The sequence below is a fragment of the Montipora capricornis genome, chromosome 11 (genome assembly GCF_036669925.1).
Source record: "Montipora capricornis isolate CH-2021 chromosome 11, ASM3666992v2, whole genome shotgun sequence".
NCBI classification, from domain to species: Eukaryota; Metazoa; Cnidaria; class Anthozoa; order Scleractinia; family Acroporidae; genus Montipora; species Montipora capricornis.
Window position 1 is genome coordinate 2,868,287 of NC_090893.1, and position 27,500 is coordinate 2,895,786.

Below are 27,500 nucleotides of genomic sequence, written 5' to 3' on the forward strand. Positions count from 1 at the left end.
GAGAGACAAAACCAGTACTAATAAGTGCAGCCTCATATTCAACCAAGGGACAGATTGTCCTTGATGCTCTCCTCTAACGACCTCCTATGCTATGCTCCTATGCTCCTCGTCTCTCCTATGACGACCCGGAAACTCAGTTAGACAATTTTATCCTGATCCCTGTTCAGTTCTATCAGTTTTATGAAAGAAAATCATCTCAAATCAGAAAATGCAGCCGTGTTAACCACTGCAGGAACCATTGCTAAGAATACAGTAAAAACCCGCGTATAAGAACCTAAAATTTAAGAACCTGTTAGGCTAAAATTTTTATTTTAAACCCTTATTTCATAAGAACCTATTTAAGTCTAAAAATTTCAATAGGTTCTTCTTTTACAAAAATGAAGGCACAGATGGAAATGCAGAAAAAAAAAATGGTCTAGGTTTCAGTCAGTAAGATTCAAAGAAACTAAAATGCATGCTAGTACTTTGGAAAGATAAATTTACTGTATGGTTATCATCTAAACTGTATTCTAGATAATTATTTAATACAGTATTATACCCATTCCATATCGCATATGCCCTGTAGTAGTTATCTGTGCTGATCGCTAGTGCCCCTATCAAATAAAGAACCTACAGTCGAACCTCTCTAATACGGACACCGAAGGGACAGAGCAAAGTGTCCGTATTAGAGAGGTGTCCGTTGTATAGAGGTCATGAATATTACATCACTTCAAAGGCTCCATTGATGGTATTAAGTATTCTTTAAATCAAAACTGGCCCAAACAAGTCTTTGAGGTGCATAATAGACAGCACAAATCGTTACAATACAAGCTGTACAATTCCAAAAACATATGGCAAACTATAATACAGTTTCCGAGCAGTAACATAACAGAACAGTAACAAGTGTAGCGAACACTAACATACAGTAGAGTATTTAATGAAAGTTCTTTGTTATTGAGTCATTTTGCGTTAAAGAAGTCTGTGATGTTCTTCTGAACAGCATTCGCTAGTCGTTTTTTGACATACAACGACTGAGCTTTTGAAATAATCTTGCATAACTCATCAGCCAAATTTGATTCAATGACGGGAAGGAAAGAGGGAGAAAAAGGAAAGCAGCAACTGGAGAGTCTTCAAATAATAAGAAATCTTGATGATAAATGGCAATGACATGTCGATATATAATTTTTACTGATTGAAAACAAATGATACTGTTATCGTATGAACAATGAAACAATTGATTACACTTAATGATATGTAACGACAAACAGGAAATCGTATTGAATAAGAACTGTCATCATTGGAGTGTCCGTAATAAAGAGGTTAAGTTTTTATGAATTTTCTCTCTGGGGCCGAGATTTCGAGTCCGTTGTCCGTATTATAGAGGATTATAGAGGTTATTTTTACAAAGAATGTATGGGCATTTTCTCGGGACCAAGTGAACGGTCCGTATTAGAGAGGTGTCCGTATTAGAGAGGTGTCCGTAAGGAGAGGTTCGACTGTATTTACATGCTTCCGTTCGAAACAGAAACGCGCCTTATCACCGATAATAAAGAAACGTTTCTAGAAACAGCTACAGTAGGTATCCGATCTGGAAATAATATTGAATTATAGAAAATACTTACCCTCTATAGTGCAGTCGACAACTGTTTTCTTGTTTTCTCCTTTTAGGCCGTTTGAATCCCTCGCTTGCTGGTTTTTAGTTATGGCTGCTAACCCACGCATTTATATTTTGTCGGTGGTTCTCGGAATAGCATTTTCCTCACCGGTTAAAAATAGATCGTGACGTCTTATCACAAAGCACCATGGGATTGAAAAGCGGACAAGCATAGTTTGTTTTGAATACACAGGACTGTAGCTAGGATTGTTTTTGCTGTTGTTGGAAGAATGCCAAAGCAGTAGGCAATGAATGATGCTGCTGGGATAAATGTAATTTGGATTCCCGATGTCCAGAACGAATGCCGGAGGGAGCATTTTTCATTCGCTTTCCAAAGCCTGGATAATTTCGTGACAACATGAGTTTCTGGGAAAAGAATCAAGCGAAAAATAAGACCGAGAAAGTTTTTGCCGGTGTGGGCGCAAGGATTTTCAAAAGCTACAACATATCTCGAAAGATACATATATTTGCTCTTTGAATTTTGATGAAGGCAAAGACCCAGGAGCTGAAAACAGTGAACCACTTTTGGTAACGCTAAGTACAGAGAGGCACAAAGGCAACAGTGCAAAAGAAAAGCGCCAACAACTCCATGTTACATTTGAGTTCGACAGGTAACTCGAGCTCGAATATCGTGAATCGAACTCGGTTTCCCAAAACAATAAAACTCATCATGTCTGTCTCTTTGGAAACCTTATCTGTTGAATCTCTATTTCGTGGCCAAATCATTCAAGTTGTTACCAAAATGTAGTACTGTTAAAGCCTACAATGTTTTCATATGTCGGGAAAATCCCAGACGATCGGGGATTTCACAATATTCCCCGACCATCCCAGATTTTGCCGACTAATGAAAACCATAAATCGAAGACATCCCCGATAATCTGGGATGATCGGGGACGAATCAGGGTTTCTATTTTCCCGACGTGTCCCAGATTTTTGCGATCGTCGGCGATCATTCCCGACATATGAAAACTCAAATTTGTACTTTCAGGGACGTCGGCGATGGTTCTTAGCTCGTTACCAATCCTCTAAATTTTGGCGCAGTTTCCATTATCCGCCAAAGTCACTATCGGGAGAATCTAGGACATGAATCTGGCGATTTTCCGATATGTCGGCAAAATCTGGGACGGTCGGGAAACTGTGGAATCCCTGATCGTCTGGGATTTTCCCGACATATGAAAACTAGGATTAAGTAAGAGGATTGTTGGAAGAGAATTTCGTTACATTGTACTCTATTGACACTTTGCATCGGGTGTTTTTACTTCGCACATGGAACTTGTAGTCTAGCGTCTCGATCTCTCATATAGAAAGTCTATTCATTCGGAGAAATACGGAAATCTGTTATTTGAGGGAGACATTGGGATTTTCGGTTTTGCGGTTTTGGCTATTTTTTAGATCGGTTTTTGTACCAAAAGATTTCGGTTTTTGGTGTTCATTGCGGTTTGCGAATTTTTCGTTTTTTAGCATCTGGTTTTCGGTTTTCGTAGACTGAAAGTACGAGCGGTTTTTCGGTTTTGTTATCCGATGTGCTTTTTGGGTTTTTCTATTTTGTCCTATTTGGGTTCCGGTTTTTCTTAGATTTGAGCGGCAATTGGTCTCGAATAGAGCGTTATTATTTTTTTATTTATTTAATCTTTATTTAACCACGGTACAATTCATCAGCAAAACCATACGGCATAATAAAAAATTTAAAACCAAGTATAGATAAAACTATGTAAACTACATTAACTATGTTACTCAATATCATACAATAAAAGCTGCTTTCGATGAATGCCGTGTTTAGAATTATGGCTTAGATAACCTCTTTAATCAGTCGTTTGAATTGATTGAGGGACTCTTGCTTTCCTTAGTTCTAATGGCAAACTGTTCCACAAAACTGCGCCACTATAGCCAAAGCTGTTTTTTGTAGTAGTTTGTGCGCGGTTGCGGAACATTTACCAGTATTCACAGAGTATCTCAAACAATAACCAGAATCGCGATGGACAAATTTCGAGAAGAGATACTCAGGTGCTAGTCCCTGTAGGGACTTAAATACCATTGTTGCTCTTTCAATTTGCCTTTGAGAGACTTGGGATTTCCATCTTTAAGAGGTCAAATAAATTGTTGACATCAGCGTCATAGTTAGAGTAGGTCAAGAGACGGGCTGCTCTGTTTTGGAGTTTTTGCTGTTTGTCCTGCAAAGTTACTCCACAGTTTCCCCAAAAAATATTGCAGTAGTTGAAATGAGGTTGTACTAGGGCCTAATAAACAGAATGCAAGGTCCCATAGGAGACAAGATGTCTGTTTTCACTCGAGTCATCAGTAACCTTGTTTTTCCTCCGAAACAAAAGAAAACCTTTGAGTGATAATAGAGCTCAATTCCCGGAGACGTCACATGAAAACACTCCATATAATAGCCGCGAAACACCAAAGTTATTGAGAGGAATGCGTGACAAACGAAATGTCACGGTAGGGGATCACGCGTGTCGAATGACGCCCGAGTTGGTGCGGAGTGGATGAAGATGCAGGACCCCCTGGCGGATCTGAACGAGCATGAAATGAGTAAGGAAGCTAGTGACTCTGCTGAAGGCCAGCAAGAATTTGATGAAAGTGGTGACGAAGTCGTCAGTGCAGATGACAACAATTCCCAAAGCCAGCAAGATGAATTAGGAAGGGCGGTGCCCGGGGAGGGGGTTGCTCCCATATAAAAAGGGGAGATATGCTCGTCGTCTCGCTTAGGGGTGTAAATTTCGGATTTTGGTCTCACTTAGAGTGTTCTGGGCAAAACGCAATCATATGTAGCCGTGAAAGTCTCCTTTAGGGTTGCGGGCGAAGAAATATAAAAGTGTATATTTCCACTTTTATATTTCTTCATGCAGGTGAAAGTATTAGATTATAATGTCTTTGCCATCATTAAAAGTCGCTGTATTTTTTATTTCTCTGTGTTATAATATGGTCTCTTTTAGGGGTCCAAAAAAGCCTGGGCCACACCCAGATTGGTCTCCTTTAGGGGTTTAATGTAAAATTTCCGACGAGCATCCTTCTCCTTTTTATATGGGAGTCCCCCCGGGGGGACGGTGAGGTTCAATATTCGACTGCTGTTTTAAGTAAGTATCTGTTTATTAGCACATTTAACCTTTGAACAAGTTCCTGCTGCCATGTAAATCAAGGAACAAATTGTACCGGTTAGCTTCCTCAGTGCAATCGCATGTTTTAGACCAAGATTAAACATTCCATTCGAATCTCCAAACTGTTAGGTCTTAGTTATCAAATAGAAACGTTCAATTAGAGATTTTCGATTGAAGTTTCCAGAGTTACAGCTTTTTGCTATTGCAAAATTGCAACTCTAGAGAGGGAGGACTTGTGTGCAAATTCTCCTAAGTTAACTTAGCTCCATTACCAGCTTCTTTACGGAAAATGAGCCCACAAAGTCCGGGCTCGAGAGAGCGGCAGAAATAAAGCCTATGATTTTAGCAGATACTAAAAGATATGAAGGCTTTAGACAAGTCCATGACATTCACAAAGACATTGATTAAGTAAAGTGATAGTGTAGTTTGTTCTGTATGCCCCTCTTGTCACCATTGTATCGGTTTTCTGACGGTTTTGTATGCGGTTTTCGGTTTTGGCCGAATTTTTTTGCGGTTTCTAATACACCCCGATGTCCCCCTCTTATCTAGTGAGTTCTAAGTCCATTGCGGAATTAAAGCTCTGAAATCATTCTACACAAGGATGATTTATGATGACGTAGGCATAAATACCACTGTTTATTGTACGATATTGTGATTTGCCTCGTGAATTTCAAAAGCCCTTTCGTGAAGGCAAGATCCAATGGACTCTTGGTGAAGATTATTTCGTCTCTAGCTCGCGTAAATTTTGTCATTCTAGTCCAAAATTAGTTGCTCTTCATTTGGCTATACTACTATAGGTGCAACTTACCGTAAGTGCAAATATAGGTGTTTTAATATACAGCCAAAAATAGCCTTGCTCTTAGCCAATCAAATGTACACATTTATGAGGTAGAAGTGTCCAAGCTGTAATGCTCGTGTAAAATGTACAATTGCATTTGCATTGATCCTTTTCACAGGATATTAATTTAAGATTTGTCTTTTTAGTCATCACAATAGCAATTACCGGGCTATCATTTCGTGGAAACATGGTTATAATAATGACACAATATGTGCTGCTTATGGCAAACGGCAAACGTCGGGTGATGTTTAGTCTCCTTCGCAGCCGTTATTAGGGTCGTTACGCAACGCTCCTCCCCACTAGGAGCGTTGCGTGACAACCCTAATAACGGCTGCGAAGGAGACTAGGTGATGTTTGTCTTTACTCCAGTCTATTAGTGTTGATAACACTAACTACATTGAGCAGCAGTATGTATGATTTGCTCTGCACTTCAAACGTAAAATGATGACGATGACGATGACGATTTCACAGCAACGGCATAACTATCATGAATTCATAACTTCTGGGCTAAACCCTTAATCTCGATTCCTTGGATAACAGATGAAATAGCCTTTTTTACAAGTGGTGGGTATTTTAAAGAAATAATCCTGTTTTCATGATAACTGATAGTCTTAACGTCGACATATTTCTAGGATACGTCATCGCAAAAAGCTTTTCTCGTGTCCATAGAAAACATGAAAATTTCTATGTTCTTTGCAAGATGTTGCCACCAGTTCTTTGTTGTTGTTGTTTTCCAATTCTGATTACCTGACTTAGCAAGATAACGATTGACGCATGCTTTAAAAATTGAAGAGAACTCGGTTGATCAGGGTGGTGCTATGATAAATCACTCCCTTTCTTAAATCCAAAACTTACGCTCAAAGTGAACGGCTTTTGGATAAAAATCCGTGCTCAAAATTTTTCCAATCAGGTGTTAAGCAAACACACTTTCAAAATCTGAAGCAAAAAAGGAAGTGATTACAGTGTATTTTATTTTATTTTAACATAGGGGCACTTTAAACTAGTGAGTCATTTTCTCCTTGATCCAGCTCTCTCAAGATTTTGAAGCAAGAAATGGCGGACCATTAAATAGGAAAATTCTAGTTAAACTAAACAGGTGTCTTTGGGAAATCAACTTGGGTCACCTAGTGTTTAGTTAACATGATTTGAAGTCCACTTCAGGCTTTATTCAATTGACCATGAATGCATGGTTTTTAAAGTGCTACTATGACCAAAACAACATTTATGGTCAGTTGAATAAAGCCTGAAGTGAGAACAGCAAGTCACGGTAGAAGGCTCGAAGGATCACCTATCTGAGAGAAACGGAAAGAGAGCGAAAACAGATGACCTTCATGTCAAACTAGGCACCATTTTAAAAGGATCAACAAGAATGATAAGAGCGGTGTTGATTTTCTTTTCAAATTTGAAGGATTTCCGGTGTTAGAGATAAGCTAGAAGTTGAGTCGGTCAGTACACTGAGTGCAGTGTCGATCGATAAGAAGCTTAATCAGCGATAACTCAATAGACATTAGAGTACCGTAAGTACATTGACTTAATCAACGATAACTGAATTTATCACATACGGGGCAAATTGACTGAATGCTGGTTAGCTGAGACGGAGGGTATTTTTTCTTGGTCACGAGGGTACCTTTGTTGGTTACTTGATCCTGATTGGTTAACAGTTGCATATCAGCAAGCGAAGTTACAAGAGAATCTTCTTCCAGCTTCTGACTCTAATGGGGTCTCTAAACAGCTTTTTATCCACATGTAAAATACAGTTTAATTAAATTAAGCCCTATTTCTGTTGATATTTGTTTGTTACATGCTTAGCACATAAAGGGCAAAATTATTGAGGGAAGCCCGTTCAATGCCGCCACAATGCCCTCGTGCAATTAAGGATTAATTTCACTTGTATTTTCAAAGTTTTCCAAATTACCGTCGTCGCTTTCAGGAGCGTGCACCGCATGCAATACGACCGAAAGTCAAGAACTCAAGCTTGATTGGCGCGTGTATGATAAAGACAGTGTGGCCGCTTACTTGCTGAGCAATATATTTTCCTAAAACGCACTAATAAAGCGCGAACATCTGTTTATGTAACTAATGTAACATGATTTACCGAGGTAAAGCTTTGCAACTTGTGGGAAAATGATCGTGCTGCCCGCACATTTCTCTCCCTCCCGGCTCCCGCATCCCCGATCGTCGCGATTTAGCCCACGGGGGTATGCATACCTAAGTAATGCCAAATATATATTATTAATTACTGTAACTTTGTGTCTTTATAGTCTTTCAGTCATTAAGTGTACAGTTTCTAGATTGCACGAAATGACACAACAGTAAATGTGCAAAACAACAAAAAAGGTTCTGTTTTAGTCGGTTTCAATTTAAGGTGGCTTAAACCAGTTTCAACACTTGAAAGAAACGTTCTTATCAGAAGGATCACGGACACTGCAACACTTAATCACTTAACAGCAATGTTATGGTACCATATCAAACACTAATATAATTATTACTAAAAAAGAGTGGGTCATTTTTGTGACGTAAAAAGTTATCATGGCGACAGAAAGCCCTGCAAAAACACCGCATATTTTGGCTTTAGCTGCTCATATCTCAAAAACGAACTCGGTGAGCCCCATTTTTTTCTTTCTGAAATGTAATCAGTATGCCAGAATGAAACTTTCTGCAAGGTTTAAAAAATTCTGTGGAGCGGATTCAGAGCTAGCTACCTTAACTAATTCAAATTTTAAAATGTTTTGAAAAATGAGAGGAAAATGTTAAGTCAGATCGCTGTTTTAAGACAATTTGTAGGTAGTTAGTTGATTGTGTTATGAAATGTTTTTCTGAAAAAGCTAAAGCTAGACTTAAAAGTACTGTTGCTATATCTGCGGACTGTAAGATCGCAAACTTTATATCTGGGTTTTCTTTGTGTAGCCAAAAACGCTTTCATTGGAAAATTTAGGAACAATGTTTATTGTAAAAATTATCTTCTGTGGTTTACAGTCATTTTATTGTTTTAGTGGAGGTTTCATTTAACTTCAGGGGGCCGTCAAATTTTCTATTTACAAACTAAACAATTTCAGAACAGAAGATGACACTCCCACGTTACAATTACAATTTGAGACCAACAACTAAAAAGACACTTACATTTGCCCAAACTTAATTTAAAAAAGGACACATGCAGGACACCCATTCTACGCGCTATAACTGTATAAGAAAAGCTTCTCCCTTTTGTCGAAATGCTGTCAGTGTTAATTTACTCCGCCAACCTGCTATTGTTTTCTCTATTCTGTGCACGGTATTTTTGACCTCAGACTCGGAAAGAGGGATGTACAGTGTTTGACTTAAGCCCACATTGTACTCAGTCTTAAGCGTTGTGACTAAACGATCATTCTAAGTCGTTACGCATTGGTTCAGAACCCTTGGAAACATCTCAGACGATATAAATAATTGTTAGTGCTTAGGGCCCCGTCCACAAGTCGTTTTCAACTGACAACGCAACTTTTTCTTTACGGATACAGCTTGCGTCCACACCTAAAATATGAAAAAGATCACTGGAAACGAATTTTTCAAAACAGTGGAAGTTTTTAAAAACGCTATTTTTGCGTGTGCCTGTGGACAGATGAAAACGGAACAGTTTCGAAAACACCGACGTCGCACTATCAGTTCCAATCCACTCCGTGCAATATTATAAACTTATTCAAGATGGCGGACAGGCGCTTCACTTTCTTGTCTTTAATACTTGGGCTTTCAAACTTAATTGCCTGTTTTCAAGCAAATTTAGCTTTGCTGTTTCCGAGCTGTCTATTCCAGAAGGCGGCAGAACATTATTAAGTACTTTCATTACTGTTGTCAAGAGGCGGAAGGTTGAAACGACTTGGTGGTTGCTCTCCAAGACCTCGATGATTTTGGTTTGGACCTGGACGAACTAGCGCTTGGTGGGACAAGTTTGTAGCCCAATCTCGACCCCAGAGCTCTTCTCGCTTTTGACCGAGGGAGAGAAGAGCTCTGGGGAACCCTGAAACAAAGTGTCCTCTTATTGGTTTTCGTGAAGAACAATCAAAAGCGTCTCTAATTGGTGCATTCATGTTAGCACGTGGAGTGACCAGGTGCCGTAAGGTTCAAATAGCCAATTTTGGCTATAACAACCCTACAGCGCATGTTCTCCTACAAAGAGTTTCCCAGTGCCTTGGGTCGATCCGAGGCTCTGGTGACGAGAATGGTTTCTAGCCCAAATAGTTATCGTAAAAGCGAATACTCATGCGTCAAGCATGCGCAGTCTGGTTATCGTTGAAAAGTTATCGTTTTCAAATCGATTGATGGTATACGTATGGACGAGCGAAAACGATGCGAAACTGGCGCTAAGTGTGGACGCGAATTTTTTTGAAAACGGAGAAAAAAAGTTGCGTTTTCAAACGGAAAACAGATACGTGTGAACGGACGCGTTTGGGCATGTGGTCAGTCCTTGTAGTTATTCTTGTATGTATCAACTCTGCGCTAACAGGAATCGAAGATAGAATGGAAGGCTTAGAACCCTGAGAGGTAAAATTTAAAATATTGACGTAGGAGCTCCTGATTGACGTCGTTGTTGGAAAGAAAACGGCAAAGAATTTTATCAAAATATAAAGCGTATGTGCAAAGCGTGCCGTACGATAGTTTATTTGTCTTTATTATTAATTCTTTTTTTCTTCGTTGAATGAAATAATTTCTGGCATCCTCGTTTTCGTTGCTGAAACCTCTAGATAAATAAAAATGCACGTGCAGAGATTGCAAAACGCGCAGTCAGAGCGTGCATTTTTTTTGTTTAATTACGGTATTTGCAATTAAGGTCATTGTTTTGTGTCCCTCCTTTTGACTCTGATTTTAGGCCTATTAACGCTTCGGCGACGGAGGTTTTGTTTGGGCGCCGGCACAGTTAAGCTATATTTCAGATTAAGAGATTAATTTGAGATTATGTGAATCTCAGGTATCGGCGAATCATTGCCGCCTGTAAACGCTGTTCGTCTCACTGGATCATCGCACGACTTGCAGACCTCAGGGGAATAAGGTAATTTTGTAAGTTAGTTGATCATCGACAATGAACGAAGGAAAGTTAACGTGAAACTTGGCTCTCATGCGTTGTATTATTAATAAATACAAGAGATTTGAGAGTCTGACCCTTGCGACGAAAAATGTGGGTAGCTTTCGTCGCGAGTCTAAGTATGAGGTAATCCGATTGCTATTTGGGAGGCTACTGTAAGTTCAATATGGATGATGACAGCACTCCAGTCGGAAGAATTTGGACGTATCGAACCCTCTAGAAAAAAGAACATCTCATTTTTCATATCGGTGATAAATAGCCGCGCTTTTTGTTGCAAGTTAAATGATTCGCAAGTTACTTTAAATCTTTCTTCTTCAATCTTACGTTTTCACACACTGTGTGTTTTCATTTTTTATACTGACCGTGCATCAAATTCAAGGCTGAATACACTTTCGCCGGGCCGGGTCAACTTCTAACTGAAGTTGTTACACCAAATCGCTTTACTTATAGAACTTTCTAGAGAATGAATTATTATTGCTCTGGTGGATAATCGTTTTTCTGTTCCATTCTTGCCTCCTCGAGTCGGACATTTTTCGACTTTAAACACTCTTTAAATTATCAGTCCCGAATTAGCCAAAGAATGGCTCAGAAGGCGCTTTTTTTGGAACCCTTCTAACCCGTTTCCGTGAACCTGTCTAATATTTGTTTATCTGTTGTAATTCCCTCACGTTTTGTCTTTCATAAGGGAGGCGTGTATCTTGTATCTGTTTTATTTTTTTGGTTATCGTTAGATTATCTCTTGCAATTCTGTTTTGATAAGTCTGGCCAAACGCTGCTAAAATGAAAAAGCCACTTAAATTTTGCAATATTTTACGTCGAAAAATTTCGTAGATTTCTACCCAAATGCAAGGATCATGTTGAAATAATATCAGTTTTCTTATTTTTGTATGCTTGCTGCGGTACTCGATCGAGTGACGTGTGTCTGAGTGTTAATTGTTTGTCTTCGTTTCTCCCCCAAGTAATTAATCGATCAACCTTCTTTTAACCTCTATTCTCTGGAGGTAATCCTCTAGATCCTACAGAAGGGAAGCTACAGCCTCGGAAAAAATTGTTTAAACACTTTTCAATACCTTGCCCTCCCACAATGTTGTTTTGCCAAATGGACCCAGAAACGCGCGTGCAAACATTTCCGGGGAGGGGAGGGTACGCCGCAAAGCTTCTGATCTGTACCGGTATATTCTTGCACTGTTTCGAAGTGTTCCAAGGATTTTTTTTACCGACTGTAGTTCTTTACACACTTTTGATCAGGGGCACCCAACGAGAATATCGTTCAAAACCATTTAAACATAAAATTGTTAAACGTATTTTGGTACATATATTTAAACGGTAGATATAGGCATATTTTTCTGCCCTTAAAAGTTTTCATCTGTTCGGATTTCCTAGCTGAAAGTCTTGTGATCCGAAAATTATAGGGATCAAAACTTACCTTTTCGAAAATTTCAGCTAGAAAAAAGGCTCCCGAAAATTCTAGGTGACCTTTTTTAGGGTAAACGTCTGTTAAAAATGGGCAATTACACCATTTTTCAGATGTTCGAAAATCCTAGGAGAGGCAGGTAAGCAAGAAATTTTACAACAAATGTTCCGAAAATTGTAGACCTCAAATCGTCTTCCAATCAGATATTTTCCGAAAATTGACGTTGGGTGCCCCTGAGCATTGCTCCGGTATAGCACAGGACCCGCACACGTCATGGGTTCGAATCCCATGCGTTGGAGCCACCTGAATTTTTCAGGAGTCTACAAAGAGGCAATTGCTTACAATGTTCAGATAAATGCCAGTGAAATGCGAGGACCACTTCTCCATTTCAAGTTGACCATTTGTCACATAACAACAGAGAGCAAGGCAAAAGGTACCCCCTAAACATCTACAAATCCGAGACAATCCAGCTCAGTGTAATTGCCAAAACGCTTTAAAGAGAACGGTACTAAAAGACGATTGCATGACAGAAAAACTGAGCATTTTAAAGCATTAACATGGTCATCAGACGTCGGCTCTTGCGGACCATGTTACATCAACTGGTGACAGTTTAAATCGGATCATTTTGAAATTTTAGCGAAAGGGCTATCCCACAGTCACTGTAAAATAAAAGAGACACTGTTGATCAAAGATTTAAAGCCGACATTAAATGAATATGTCGAAATATGTCAGCAGCGAAAAGCTGTGTCTTTATTAGTTTTTGTCAACTCTATTGTTATCTAATATTTAATAGTTAATTAGTTAGTAATCCTGTATATTTAAACTCCAATTTTGTATTAATATAACCGTCACTTAAGCTTCTGAAGATGTATGAAACGTCAAGTAAAGATAATTCCAAAAAGGATGCGTTTGTATCTGATGTTTGTCACCACTGTTTGTGTGTTATTTCTGATAGAACGATACCATTTTAGACGACCATTTTAGATGACCTACAAAATCACACACTGTACTATCTTTAAAAAGTGACTGATAATAAAACTGAGATCTGCAAAAGAAAGCTTTTGCATTCAGTCCGTGTAAGGTTTCCGTTGTAAAGAGACGTCTAGATCACTGAACTTCAATAAAGAGTTAGTTTGGGGCCACACGAAGTGTCCCCGATCATCGGCAATTCTGTTTAGCCAAAGAGAATGCTTTGCGAATCTTTGGAGGAACTCACGGTAAAGTCTTTTCAAAGGAAGCCATTAAGAAGTTAACTCTAATGTTATTGGAAAAAATGGAGAAAAGTGACTCGTGTTAAATTTTTATTCAAAACCCATCAAGGCATAACTAATATCGATATCCGACCACGTGAAGACCTCAACTCATATGGGAACCGTTATTCTCTCATGCAGGCGATGCGATGATTCTTGAGAAAGAGGAAATAGGCAAAAACAAGTGTTCTAAATTCAGATCTTCTACTTAGAATATCTTGCTGGGAGTGATATTCATCATAAAACAAGAATCAAATTTCTGATCCAACAGTTTTGATTTGATAGCGAGAGCTGGTTGTTTTTTGAATCTACGTGATCCTTTGTTGAAAAAGAATGGAGTCAAGGAGTTTGAACTCCCGTTTCGATGATCTTATCTTCAGTTCTATCGTATTTTAATGGGGTCTAATCTTTGGTCATTAACTTGTAAATAAATTAATGAATAAATACAATGAAAGCAACTGACTGAGAATGATAGATATATACATATATATTGTTGAAATTTCAAACATTGGAAACTCGGTGGTTAGAGCATGATTTGATCGCGAAGGGTCGTGGGTTCAAATTCCGTCGGGAACTCGGATTTTTTATTCAACAACACATGCTGTATGTGAATACAATATATACAAAGAAACTGCAAAATTATTCCTTTCTTAATAGTTTTTTTTCATTTCCTTACTCAGTGTTTTTTTTCAAGCCAAGAAAAACAAAAAGCCGGCCAAAACCATCACGCGAAAAACAGAAACCAAAATGGAACGGTATTTGCCCGGGGATATGTCTGATTGAGTGATTGAATTGTCGAGGAACAAAGACCTCATTTTCAATCTGTTTAACACAATGCTATGCCATGGACCGTTTACTGCTTTGCGTCACACCAGCCTAATTGAAAATCCAAGAACGACATCGTCTGTTTTGTCAACACATTTGGTATATCGATTGCAGAAGGTTGGACTGCTGTTTGATTGAATGAAAGAGAATCCGATAAATGCTTTTCATTGTGTCACACAGAAACCGCAAATAATAGACATTTGTAAGGACTGAGGTCAAAAGGCCGTATCTCTCTGTTGGCCGTGATTATTTAGCATGCATTGCTTTGCTGTCGTGCAACTTTAATATAAGTACTGGAATCGGAGTAAGTTCTGCTGCGTAGCTCTGTCATCGACAGTTTCAAAGTCTTCCAAAAATTTCTTCAATGTTCACAAGGACTCATTAACAAGAATTTCATGAGCCAAGTTTTGGTTGAAGACATCGGAAAGGGACACATTGGAAGGCTGTTTCCAGACCACCCTACAATAGCTCCCGACAAAGCTAGCCATTTCAGGATCGAAGGTTTTGCCGTTTATAACCGAAGACTGTAATGTAACCTTATATGGTTTTAAACACACGACCCTTCTTACTTTTGACGTTCATTTTTGTTTACGTTCGCCTGATTAAAAGCTAAAGACAAAAAAGATAAACTTATTTTTTTTCTTCGTATCAACAGGGAATGCTCTCAACGAGGTGGCCAAAGAGGATGAAGAATTCATTTACGTTCTTTGTGATGGTTGCAGCGTTCTTTCAATCCGAAGCACGTGGAGGTATGTTTCTCTGCCCGCGTTATTACACGGTAAACACAAACGACGCATTGGATTATAAACAGCCATCATATTGTCGCCGTTAATAGGGTGATCTACATAACATTGGGTATGAGTATTTTACGAGGAGAATGAAATTAAGAATAGCGGATCCTTTGGACAGCACACTGTATTGAAGGAACATATGGCAATATCCCTTGCGCTTTTTCGATTCTACAGATGTCACTGGTTAGTTATTATCAAGTCAAACATGCATAAACATTTACATTTTGATCTTACAGAATCATTCGTTAGAAGAAAAATACTCGTTATACCTTTCAATGTCACAGCTAAGATTTCTTTTCAAAATAGATAAAAAATAGAGGTGTACATACTCTGAAATCAGTTCGCTTTCGTGCGGTAAAGTAAAGATTACTTCGATAAGAAAGTTCTGTCAAGTGGCTTTTGTCCCTTTTGCGTGACGAAATTTCTGCACTCTGTTGATAAAATATGGGCACGATGAACAGTAATATTGCTAATTTTTTATGTTGGTGTGCTGAGATACATTTCCCAGCTGTGAGCATCGAATAAATATTTGAAATTACTCAAACATAGCATGATTAAGGATGGTAGATTCCTATTCGGTCGAAATCCAGCCTGCAGCGGTGCGAGCGGGATATAACCCGGAGTATCCCGAAACGTTAGTCCCGTTTACGGCGTAAGGCACTTCAAAAGATGTACATTACTTCACACTGCAACATTACAATCGATAATTATTGTTAGACAGCAAACGACCTACAGATCAATTAACTTACGTACTGATAATTTACGAGTTTTAGTTTTGTTTACAATTGCGTTTTTTGGTAAAGCAAATATGAAATAGCAGTGTGGCCCAGTGGTTAGGGCGCTTGCCTTGAGATCCGGAGATCCCGGGTTCAAGACCTGCTCTGACCACTAGTTGAATTTGGTCCTGGTTGTCCCTGGTTCAACTTCCCGGCTGCACTTGTAAATAGCCAACTGGTTTGCCTCCGGCCAATTGGGATTCTTAACAGTTGTTGTTGTTGTGTTCTGTTGTTTCGTTGATTGTGTTTCATTGGCCCTGAAAAGCCCCTATGGGGAGCGGTCAATTAAGTATGTATTGTATTATAAATAGTGCATGACATTGAATGGTAGACCCGCTGCGCTTCCAAAAGTGTGTCACCCAGGGCAGGTGTCAAGTTCACCCAGTGTTATGTTTCTTTTTCCACTCTCAAACAATGTCTCTATCAGTTACAGGGTTCGCAGGATTCCATTAGTTTCCATTCAGTTTAAACCGCCCCCAATTCACGAGCAGAGCCCGTTGTCCCTCTTTTCATTGACCTTTTAGAGACCAGTGGGATTTTCCCTTGGTAGACACATGTGCGATAAGGTTAATCAGGCTTGTTTCTACTTGACTTGTCAACGTCACTAAAAGGCCATTGAAAATGATCATTAGACACGGAACGTCTCGCAGACGTGAAAACTAAATTGTTTCACGTTTCTTTGTACCTTGCGTAACAATAGTTATTATCGGAGTCTAGAGATCTACGTCTTTATTTTTATTTTACCTTTTTGTAATGAGAGATCTGACTGACTGGTTTTCATGTTCAAAGGAAATGGGGTCGAGACCTCCCAAGCTTGAACTGGCAAAACAAACAAAATATCGTTGTCAGTGGCTGGTGCTCAAGTCGTCACAACCAACTTAGGACTGTTTAGAGCGGTTTTCAATTGAGTGTCGAAAGTAATTAGCGAATTGCTTTGGTTTTGCATTTACTTCACTCAGTGATTGGTTCAAAGTCCTCGCGCCACTTTTTCAACCAATCAGAAGTGAAACCAAAACCAATTGTGGCTCGCGCGTGCACATTTTCCCGCGCTTTGTGTCGGCTACATGTAATTACTTCAAGTTTTGATTGGTTTACTGGATTGTCTCCGTCCTTTTTGATTGGCCAAAGTAATTACTTTGGTTTTGGTTTTACGACACTCATTTGAAAGCCGCTCTATACAAAGGGTAGCATGATCCTTATCGAATCCTTATATCGAACAAGACGCTCTGCGTGGGTAGTTTGCGTGACTTAATTCCTGCCGCAGGTGGAAAATTGTAATTGCGTTATTGGAAAATATCAGTGGCACTGAATACCACTGTGACCTTATTGTCCTCCCTTCATGTCTTACTCTGTAAAGTTCCCGGATCGATCCGTCCTAAAAGTCACTCTCGACATTTTAATGTGTGTGTCTATCACGAGCGAGGTGTGTGTGGCTTTATGATTGTTTTAAGCGTCAGCATCGTCATGTTCCACCACTCGGCAAAGTCCTCTTGGCTTGTGGCTGTTTCTCAGTTCCTGAATGCAAGGAGGAACCAACCGGCTATAAGCTATAAGCGTCCAAAATGAAACAAAATCCTCTGTGCTGATATAATTATAGCATCCTAAATTTAGAAATCCAAACAATTCAGTGCATCCTTCGGCAACAATGATACATTTTGTGCAACTGGAATTGAAAAAAAAAAAAAAAAAACCAATCAATGAATGGAAACAGAGGAATCATGACTTTGAACCTTGATCAAGTTTCTCTCAGTCAATAAATCGTTGTGTCATCAATTTTACGACATGCAAAGAAGGAGGAAGCGACAATACCAGAACTCGTTTTCTACGTTAGTGTACCCTTGGTAATCCCGAGTGTTAGGCTTACTTGGTGACACTGTTCTTTCTACCTGAGAGATTTAGAACTCCTCGCATTGAACGTGTCTGTCTCTGGGATTTTGTCTATGAGCAGTATTGAAAGGAAAATGAATGTAATGGCAAACCAAGTGAGAATTATTGTTATTATTTTTTCTTTATATATTCGAGAAATGAATCAGAAATGTGGGCATTTATCTATTAAATTTTAAAGAGGTTGGTTTTATGAAGGAAGAACTTCTGAAGTGAGAATACACCAAATGGTTTGTTCAAACCAAAAATGTAAAAGTTTTGTCCAATTGCCTTTGGAGTGACCGAAAATTCAAGAGATATCTATGAGTAATTCCGTCTTCCCTGAGTACAAGTTCTAAATCTTCCTGAGCATTGAAACTAGTGCGCGGCCTTCTGAGCTGTAGGGACGCCAGTTCGATCCCCTTCTCCGTTCGATCGACGTCTGTTTCGACTTTCCTCTAATCCCTGCAGCTGTAGCTTTGAATACCCGTAAAACGGAGCATTGACAGAGGAAGGGGGGAGGGGTTAAATTTCGAAAGAGACGTCAATCAAACGCTACCTCAAGACGTCTGTTTCGACTTTCCTCTGCATGATCCCTGCAGCTGTAGCTTTGAATACCCGTAAAACGGAGCATTGACAGAGGAATTAAGGGGGGTAAAATTTCGAAGGAGACGTCAATCAAACGCTACCTCAATTATTCTGCTGTGAACAAATGATGTTTCGAGGCTGGACAAGTAAAAACGGATGTGCTACCTGTTGTCGTTGCAGTTCCCGATGAAGTTCCTACGATAATCAATATCACTGCACGGTCACCAACTAGTGTCGCTGCCTTTTGGAAACTACCAAAGCGTCACTCCAACGATACAAACATCAGAGGTTTCAAGCTTTTATACCGAAAGCAAGGATCTAATGAGTCATGGACCATACAAACTATCCATAGTCCATTTGTTTTTACGAAGAACGTAACAGGGCTTGAGAAATATACACTCTATGAATTTCACGTTTTGGCCTTCAACTTGACTGGTGATGGACCGAAAAGTTTCGTTGAGGTTCAAAGAACAATGGAAGACGGTAAGAGACTGGCTGGATGATGAACGTTATTAAATTGCCAAGTATATTTAGCGCTGAGGCGCTAATTCGGGACATTGTACAGAAATAGAGCGGTTTTTTATTGATTGTCGAAAATAATTAGCGAATTGCTTTGGTTTTGCATTACTTCACTCAGTGATTGGTTCAAAGTTCTTGCGACATTTTTTCGACCAATCAGAAGTGAAACCAAAACCAGTCGTGGCTCGGGCGTGCACATTTTCCCGCGCTTTTTGTCGGCTACGTGTAATTCCTTCGAGTTTTGATTGGTTTACTGGATTGCCTCCGTCCTTTTTGATTGGCCAAAGTAATTACTTTGGTGTTGGCTTTACGACAATCGATTGAAACTCGCTCTAGCGCTGGGGCACTAATTAAGGACACCGTACAGAAATCAAATCAAAGCAAGACATATCAAATCATAAATTAGTTTTTGAGGGGAGGGGAGAACCCGGCGAGAACTTTCTTGTAGCAAAGCAGAGAACCAACAAACTCAGCCCTCATATGACGCCGAGTATGCGGGGAATCGAACCTGGGTCACCTTGGTGGGAGGCGAGTGCTCTCACCACAGCTGTGCCATCCCTGCTTTGTAGTCGCACATAGTTAAGTCTATAAGGCTCTCTTAGGTCGTGGGTTCAATTCCCACCCTGGTCAGAGTTTTTCTCTTTCGTGGTGTGGGTCCCCATCTCCGCATTACATGTACTAACGCTCATATGGATCACATGGGAGTAAAGATAGAATTCATGAGAACGCGTTAATGTATATACCTCGGAAGTGTATTAGAAGAGCTTGTTCATTGATTCCCTGGACATGTTCATCATTTGAGTCCTTTTCCGTTGATTTTCTTCCCTCAAATCTCGCGTATGGCGAGCGAAAACGTGTTTAATAACAAACAAGAGCAATTTTAGATCTTTCTGCAAAGTGCCATTTGCACTCTCATCCGCAAACTACGACTGATGCGTTTGTCAATCGTTCGTATTTAGTTCTTGCAGTTAGAAGCACGTTAATTCCCTTCACTGAAAGGAAATCAGTTTCCCTTCACTTAGTCTCGTTCATTTAGTTCACATTAAGTTTAATACTGAACCTTATCACTTTCTGTCAATAATAATTAATGGTCAGGAAAATATTGTTAAATAGGCCGAGCATGGCAAGTTCAATTTGTATTAGTTCTCTTGTTTGTTCTTGAAATCGTTTAGTCCCTTCCAAACCTCCCAGTGGATTTTCAGTGACTACAAACACTTCTACGAGTGTCACATCATCTTGGCAGCTTCCTCCAGTAGACTCCAGAAATGGAATCATCAAGGGATTTAAATTGTTCGTCAAAAGAAGAGGTTTTGGTAACGAATCACATATTATACTTATCAACAATGCTTCAAGTCACACCAAAGTTATTACTGGATTGGATGAATTTACAGAATACGAATTCCAAGTGCTTGCCTTCACGTCCGTTGGCGATGGACCGAACACTTCAGTTCGATTCGCAAGAACGAAGCAAGATGGTAGGGAATGTGTTGCCTAACTTTACCATTCAATGACTTAATTTGTGTAAAATCACAATCTGCCTTGAAGAGTAGACAGTTTACCCTTTAGTCGCATTCTAAGACCACACGTTGCCATCTCTGAGCCGCTTAAAATCGAATAAATTCATGGCTACAGGCGTTGGGGTTGTCGGGTTCGGGGTGCAGTGTCAACCAGGCACAAATTCGACAAAACAACTTCTTTAATTGTACCGTTTGGGGAAAACTACGTAGATAAAAAAAGTGTACTGAAAAAAAAAAAGCGGTCAAAGGAAAGGACACAGATAACATAAAGAAAAACAAAAGGAAAGGCGAGAACTTACGTAAGTGGTATTCCAGTAGGGCGAGACACTAAGCATAAAGCAACAACCATCGTGTGCGATTACAACAGACTCCGAGCGAAGTCACGACGTTGTAATGGAGGGACACTGGGGAAAACCTGTTGGACCGGAAGTTGGTTCCAGGCCCCGTGCACTAACACAACGATAAAATGCAAAAAATTCGGCCCTACAGCATTTACAAGGGTTGTTCTGACATATTAATTTTTTGAAAATTTGTCTCCTTAGCTAAAATGCGCAAAACCAAATGAACGCTCCGTTTTGCAAGACTGTCTTTTTCAGCATTCAATTTTTTTAATAACTTCGTTTCCAAACTTTCTTTGCCTCCAGTTTCCATAAAAGCTTTCCGTTCGCGAAAAAGGGCCATCGTATTGGGGCCTGTGCAAGAGTTGATTCTGTGCAAGAGTGTTTAAAGGTTTTTTTTTTCTTTTTGTTTACATTCAGTTCCTTCAAAAGCGCCCACTGCATTTAAAGTGACTGCAATCTCTTCTACAAGTGTTCAAGCATTTTGGCAGGCTCCACCCAGAAACTCCAGAAATGGAATCATCCTAGGATTTAAATTGTTTTTCAAACCGAGAGGTTCTATAGAGAAACTCACAGTTGCACAGATATTCTTTGCCAGTACTCCAATCCACACAAAAAATGTAACTGGATTGAAGAAATTTACAGAATATGAATTCCAAGTGCTGGCTTTCAATTCTGTTGGTGATGGGCCGAGGACTTTTCCTCACGTCGTGACGACAATGGAAGATGGTAAGGGAGGAAAGGAAAGGAAAGGAAAGGAACTTTATTTAAGTGTCTAGTCGTTCTAGCGCTGGAGCGCTAATTGGGGACACTGTAAATTGAAATGAACAATGAAATTAAATCAAGTCAAATGTCGGTTTTTGAAGAGAGGGGAAACCGGAGTACCCGGAGAAAACCTCTCGGTGCAGAGTAGAGAACCAACAAACCCAACCCACATATGACACCGAGTCTGGAAATCGAACCCGGGCCACATTGGTGGGAGGCGAGTGCTCTCACCACTGCGCCATCCCTACACCCCAGTATTCTCCCCTGACCCCTTTTGTGTATCACAACCATTGTTGGTTGATTTTGTGTTGCTAAGTATCGACGACACGGCTCATTGTTGTATGCATGGGTGATTGATTTGTCTTTTTTCACCTTCAGTTCCGTCGAAAGCTCCCAGTGCATTTACAGTAACTGCAAGCTCATCTACAAGTGTCATAGCAATGTGGGAAGCTCCACCCATAGACTCCAGAAATGGAATCATGCTAGGATTTAAATTGTTTTTCAAAGCGAAAGCCTCTAACGAGAAACTCGCGGTTGCATTAATATTCTTTGCCAATACTCCAATTCACAAAAGACATGTAACTAGATTGAAGAAATTTACAGAATATGAATTCCAAGTGTTGGCATTCACCTCAGCTGGTGACGGACCAAAGAGTTCTGTTCAATTCGTGAAAACAAAGGAAGATGGTAACGTGACATTTTCTCTTCACTGAATTTCCCTATCCCCCACCTCGTCCTTCTCCCATCCACTAATAATTACCGGTTGACCAGTCAACAATTCAATGATTCTGTGTTGCATTTACTGATCCAACACTTTTATTAGACTTCAAGGCACTTTTTGATCTTATTTTTATTCCTATGTTTCTTTGATATTCCTAGTTCCCTCAAAAGCTCCCACTGGATTTACGGTGACGCCAAGCACTTCTACAAGTATCAGAGCATTTTGGCAGCTACCACCAAAGGACTACAGACATGGAATTATTAGAGGATTTAAATTGTTTTTCAGGAAGAAAGGCTCCGATGATAAACCAGTTATTCTAGTTATTACCAACTCCTCCATTTCTGCACAAAATGTTACCAGCTTGGATGTGTTTACAGAATATGAATTCCAGGTGCTGGCATTCACTTCAGCCGGTGATGGACAAAATAGTTCTGTTCAATTCGTGAAAACAAAAGAAGATGGTAACGTGACATTTTCTCTTCACTGAATTTTTCTATCTCCCACCTCGTCGTTCTCTCATCCACTAATCGTTACTGGTTGACCAGTCAACAATTCCGTGACGGATTCTGTGTTGCATTTACTGATCCAACACTTTTATTAGACTGTTTGATATTATTTTTATTCCTATGTTTCTTTGTTATTGCTAGTTCCCTCAAAAGCTCCCACTGGATTTACGGTGATGACAAGCACTTCTACAAGCATCAGAGCATTTTGGCAGCTACCACCAAAGGACTCCAGACATGGAATTATTAGAGGATTTAAATTGTTTTTCAGGAAGAAAGGCTCTGATGATAAACCAAATATTGTAATAATTACCAACGCCTCCAATTTCGCACATAATGTTACTGGCTTGGATGTGTTTACAGAATATGAATTCCAGGTGCTGGCCTTTACTTCAGTCGGTGATGGACAAAATAGTTCTGTTCAATTCGCGAGAACAAAAGAAGATGGTAACAAGATATTTTCTCTTCACTGAATTTCTCTATCTCCCACCTCGTCGTTCTCTCATCCACTAATCGTTACTGGTTGACCAGTCAACAATGCAGTGATTCTGTGTTGCATTTAATGATCCAACACTTTTATTAGACTGTTTGATATTATTTTTATTCCTATGTTTCTTTGTTATTGCTAGTTCCCTCAAAAGCTCCCACTGGATTTACGGTGATGCCAAGCACTTCTACAAGTATCAGAGCATTTTGGCAGCTACCACCAAAGGACTCCAGACATGGAATTATTAGAGGATTTAAATTGTTTTTCAGGAAGAAAGGCTCTGATGATAAACCAAATATTCTAATAATTACCAACGCCTCCAATTCCGCACAAAATGTTACCGGCTTGGATGAATTTACAGAATATGAATTCCAGGTGCTGGCCTTCACCTCTGTTGGTGATGGACCGAAGACCTCTCTTCAATTTGTGAGGACAAAGGAAGTTGGTAAAGGGGATATATATTTTCTCCTGATTCAATCACATGAATTTAGTTTAATGTGCTAACCTAGTTTAGGGTCTAGCTTCCCAAGTCTCTTTTAGCATAGTTGCAGAGTATCCGAACTAGTATAACAAACTGATGAACTTTATGGAAGCCTCGACTGTATTTATCGCTGGGCACTACTTATTTGTAAGTAGCTTTATTTGATTTACCACGAAATACAAATAACGATAAAACAAAACAGTTACACAAAAGCAAATGAAAGTGGCGAGGAAGCCCAAAAAGAAACCATGAGGCTTATAGACATTGGGCTCCCTCAGAGTAAAACTTTGGGACAATGTAGAGAAACCAAATATCATTGAGAAGAGGGGAAACCGGAGTACCCGGAGAAAAACCTCCCGGAGTAGAGTAGAGAACCGACATACTGAACCGACATATGACTCAGTCATAAGTCTGGGAATCGAACCCGAGTCACATAGGTGAAAAGCAAGTGCTCTCACCACTGCGCCAATTCTGCTCCCTTTCATCGAACCTTAGGGACCTTTACATTCTAGTGCGAGGACGAGAACGAGCACGAGATTTGAGTGCCTGTTTTTAGCGAAAATACTTAGAAATTTTATAACCCGGACGATTAATCGTACTCTTTCTTAACAGCATAGCTTCGTTCCTCAGATATTCTTATTGCTGGTAAGTGAGTCTTCCTGATCGAAAAATGTCAAAACTGCTACATTGTTGGTAACTTGTTTAGACACGACGACATTTTTGCAAAACCTCGTCCTAAAATGAGGACGGTATCACGTTTTTCCCGCCAAAATGACGCTGGTTTGCGCGTGCTCACTGTTGTTCTATGAGAAAATCTTGTACTCGTTGTCGTTCTCGTCCTAGAATCTAAAGCTCTCTATTATCAATCAAACGGCCGAGGGTTCGTTTCCTACAAAGAAGCGCCCTAATTTTTTTTCCGAGTATCCCTGAGTCATCATCGAGGAGTAAAATAATCTGTTCATAGCATACGCCTAGTTTTTCACAGCACGACTGGCAACAGCCATAGTTATTTCATCAGTCAATTATTCAATGTGTGTTACTGATAATTGAAGATTGGCTAAGATTGATTCGTGTGTTTTCTTTTTAACCTTCGATTTAGCTCCATCAGAACCTCCTGGTGGATTTAAAGTAATGGCAATCAGCTCTACAGACGTGATAGCATCGTGGAAGTTAACCCCAACAGACTCCAGAAGTGGTATCATCAAAGGATTTAAATTGTTCTTCAGGAGGAAAGGCTCCGATGACCAGCAAGTTGTTCTCGTCATTAGCAACGCTTCAATTCATATGCAGACTGTTACTGGATTGAATAAATTTACAGAATATGAATTTCAGGTGTCGGCCTTTAATTCTGTTGGCGATGGGCCGAAAAGTTCTGTTCAATACGTGAAAACAAAGAACGATGGTAAGTAAAGGGAGGCCTTGTAACCCAGTGGTTAGGGCGCTTGCCTTGAGATCCGGAGATCCCAGGTTTAAGACCCATTCTGACCAGACGTTGAATTTCATCTTGATAGTCCCGGGTTCAACTTCTCAGCTGTACTTGAAATTACTGACTGGTTTTCCTCCGGCCAGTTGGGATTGGGAAGCTTTAGCAACGACAACGGCAAAGACTACGGGAACGTCGTCGGTTTTGCGTCATTAGGGAGCTTAAGATTTTACGACGGCGACGGACACAACAACGCCGCAAAACAATGATATTATTGGTTAAAAGAGCATAAATAATCGTGCTGCACGTGCAGCACGGATTTTAGCACGGATTCTTGCGGTAATCTGCATAACGGCGATGTAAAATTACCAAATTTGAGGTTTTGACTACAACGTGAGGATGCAACAGCTTCTCTATTTTCAATTTGTAACTGCTCGTACCAATTCAGTTTTAGGATACTTCGCCCAAATTGTAAAAAGTGAACGAGACAGAATAACCGCGAAAGACTTACGGTAAAACAAAGTGATATTTTGAGGTGACGTTTTCGTTTACGTCGCCGTCGTAGATCTTAAGGTCCCTATTGTAATCGCTGCGCGACTATTCCAACCATTTTAATGTGACTAATGTGAGGCAAAACCCTAAACAACGAAACTAGTATGAACGACGCTCAATTTAGGGGAGAAAATGAAAATGAATTTATCCTCAAGCGATGACATTCTCCCTAAAACCTCAAATTTGGCTATTTCACGTTGTTAGGGAACTTAAGCAACGACGACGGCGACGGCAACGAGAACGTCATCTCAAAGTATTAATTCCGGTTATATAAAAAGTGGAGGGATGCTCGTCGGAAATTTTAAATTAAACCCCTAAAGGTGACCAATCTGGGTGTGGGCCAGGCTTTTTTTGACCCCTAAAAGAGACCATATTAAACACAGAGAAATAAAAAAAATATAGTGACTTTTAATGATGGCAAAGACATTATCATGAAGAAATATAAAAGTTTAAATATACACTTTTATATTTCTTTGTGGACAACCCTAAAGGAGACCCTCGCGGCTACATATGATTGCATTTTGCCCAGAACACCCTAAGTGAGACCAAAATCCGAAATTTAAACCCCTAACCGAGACAACGAGCATCCCTCCCTTTTTTTGTATGGGAGTTCCCCTCCCCCCCCCCTCTCGGGCTTTTGGTGTCCTTAGCATTTTTTTAAATTGACCGTTACCCTTTATTTGCATGTAGCATTAAAAGAGACGGATGGTGGCTGGCCCGACCTACACATCAAGATAGCACATCTGTGATTTTGTGGCTTAATAGTGTTAGCAAAATTTAAAGTTTTCTTTGAACCTGCTCACGTTACAAGGAGAAGATATTTGTCGTGTTGTGTTCATCGTTTAACTTTTTGGCGTTTTTATCTCAATATAGCGTAAAAAATTGATGTTTTTTCGCCATTTCACAAAATTACTTAAGATTTCTTTTCTTTTTATTTTTTTACTTTACAGCGTCAGCTGCGACTTTAGTTCCATCTTTAGCTTCAAGTAAGTTCTTAAATAAGGAAAATATTTCTGATCTTCAGATTTTGATATGTAAAGCTGTTCTAACCTGCCGTAGTATCCTTTTCTGTCTCATGGTTCTATTACGACTGTCATCAATTAATTCCCCGTCATCGATTGAGACAAAGGCAAAAATATGGATAATCCCGCATGCTACAGGATCCCTGTGAAGTTCTAAGTCTCTCAAGAGCGTTATTCGGCCGGTGAGCTCAATAGGTATAGAATGCAGGCGGTCGCAGTCCAAACTGGCAACAATTACATGAAAGGGAACCTCCACGCCAGCGAAAACAACGTTAAACCACAGGAAATAATGATTATATTCAAATTTGTTTGATTTTTTTTTCCAAAGAAAGGGTTTGTATCTATCATTTTTGAGGTCAAATTTTTTGGGCGGCGTCATCTTGAAAAATTGTGACGTGTTACGTTTGCGCCATTGTTACTAAAAGAACGCTCTTTGGCTCTTTGTAACAGAAACAATAGAGCAACTGCAACACGTGAAATTCAAAATGGCGGCTCACGGAACGCTTAAAACTGAAAGTAAGTTGTTGTTGTTGTTGTTGTTGTTGTTGTTGTTGTTTTTTTTTTAACTGATTGCAAACATAATTTCATCCATTTTAAAGTTAGTGTTTTGGAAAAGTGAAAGTTCCCTTTACCAGTGCGGTCTAGCTGAAGGAAGTAGCACGTCATGTCCTCTGTGGTAGATACGATTGGGAGGGTAAATACTCGAAAGTACTACAACCGTGGACTGATTATGTTGGAAAATTCTCTCGCGCCCTCGCTCAAAGTTGGAAAACCATGGATTAAACTTTCGAGAACAACATTGAATAGGGGTGCGGGGGGAATTTTCCAACTCAAATGACCAAGGTTGTAGCTGTAACAAGGTACTCAACTATCCGAGGATAAATAAGACAAGATACGATATAATTCGATACGATACCATACGATATGATACGATACGATACGATACGATATGATAAAATATGATATGATATGATATGATATGCAAGACACTTCATATTTACAGCTGTGCCACGTTTTAACCCTTTTGTTTTACTCCT

General features: G+C 39.7%; 2 protein-coding genes across 11 annotated transcripts in view; one reads left to right on the forward strand and one right to left on the reverse strand.

The window, feature by feature from the left end:
- Positions 1-1,757, reverse strand: part of LOC138023784 (uncharacterized) — a 9,442-nt gene extending 7,685 nt beyond the window's left edge. Inside the window, exon 1 of the mRNA XM_068870855.1 lies at positions 1,602-1,757. The gene's annotated coding sequence lies outside the window, so the exon portion shown is untranslated. The remainder of the gene's footprint in view (positions 1-1,601) is intronic.
- Positions 1-27,500, forward strand: part of LOC138025047 (protein sidekick-2-like) — a 76,296-nt gene that overhangs the window by 10,064 nt on the left and 38,732 nt on the right. For 2 of the 10 annotated variants that reach the window (XM_068872287.1, XM_068872295.1), the window contains exons 3-13: positions 14,773-14,866; positions 18,316-18,618; positions 19,827-20,129; positions 20,930-21,238; positions 21,653-21,961; positions 22,154-22,456; positions 22,643-22,945; positions 23,128-23,430; positions 24,566-24,868; positions 26,392-26,427; positions 26,914-26,979. In XM_068872287.1, the coding sequence (XP_068728388.1) occupies positions 14,773-14,866; positions 18,316-18,618; positions 19,827-20,129; positions 20,930-21,238; positions 21,653-21,961; positions 22,154-22,456; positions 22,643-22,945; positions 23,128-23,430; positions 24,566-24,868; positions 26,392-26,427; positions 26,914-26,979 (2,632 nt within the window). Of the gene's footprint in view, positions 1-10,514; positions 10,596-12,368; positions 12,476-14,478; positions 14,649-14,772; positions 14,867-18,315; positions 18,619-19,826; positions 20,130-20,929; positions 21,239-21,652; positions 21,962-22,153; positions 22,457-22,642; positions 22,946-23,127; positions 23,431-24,565; positions 24,869-26,391; positions 26,428-26,913; positions 26,980-27,500 lie in introns of those variants that run through there. The other 8 variants (XM_068872290.1, XM_068872292.1, XM_068872288.1 and 5 more) reach the window with 8 other exon arrangements.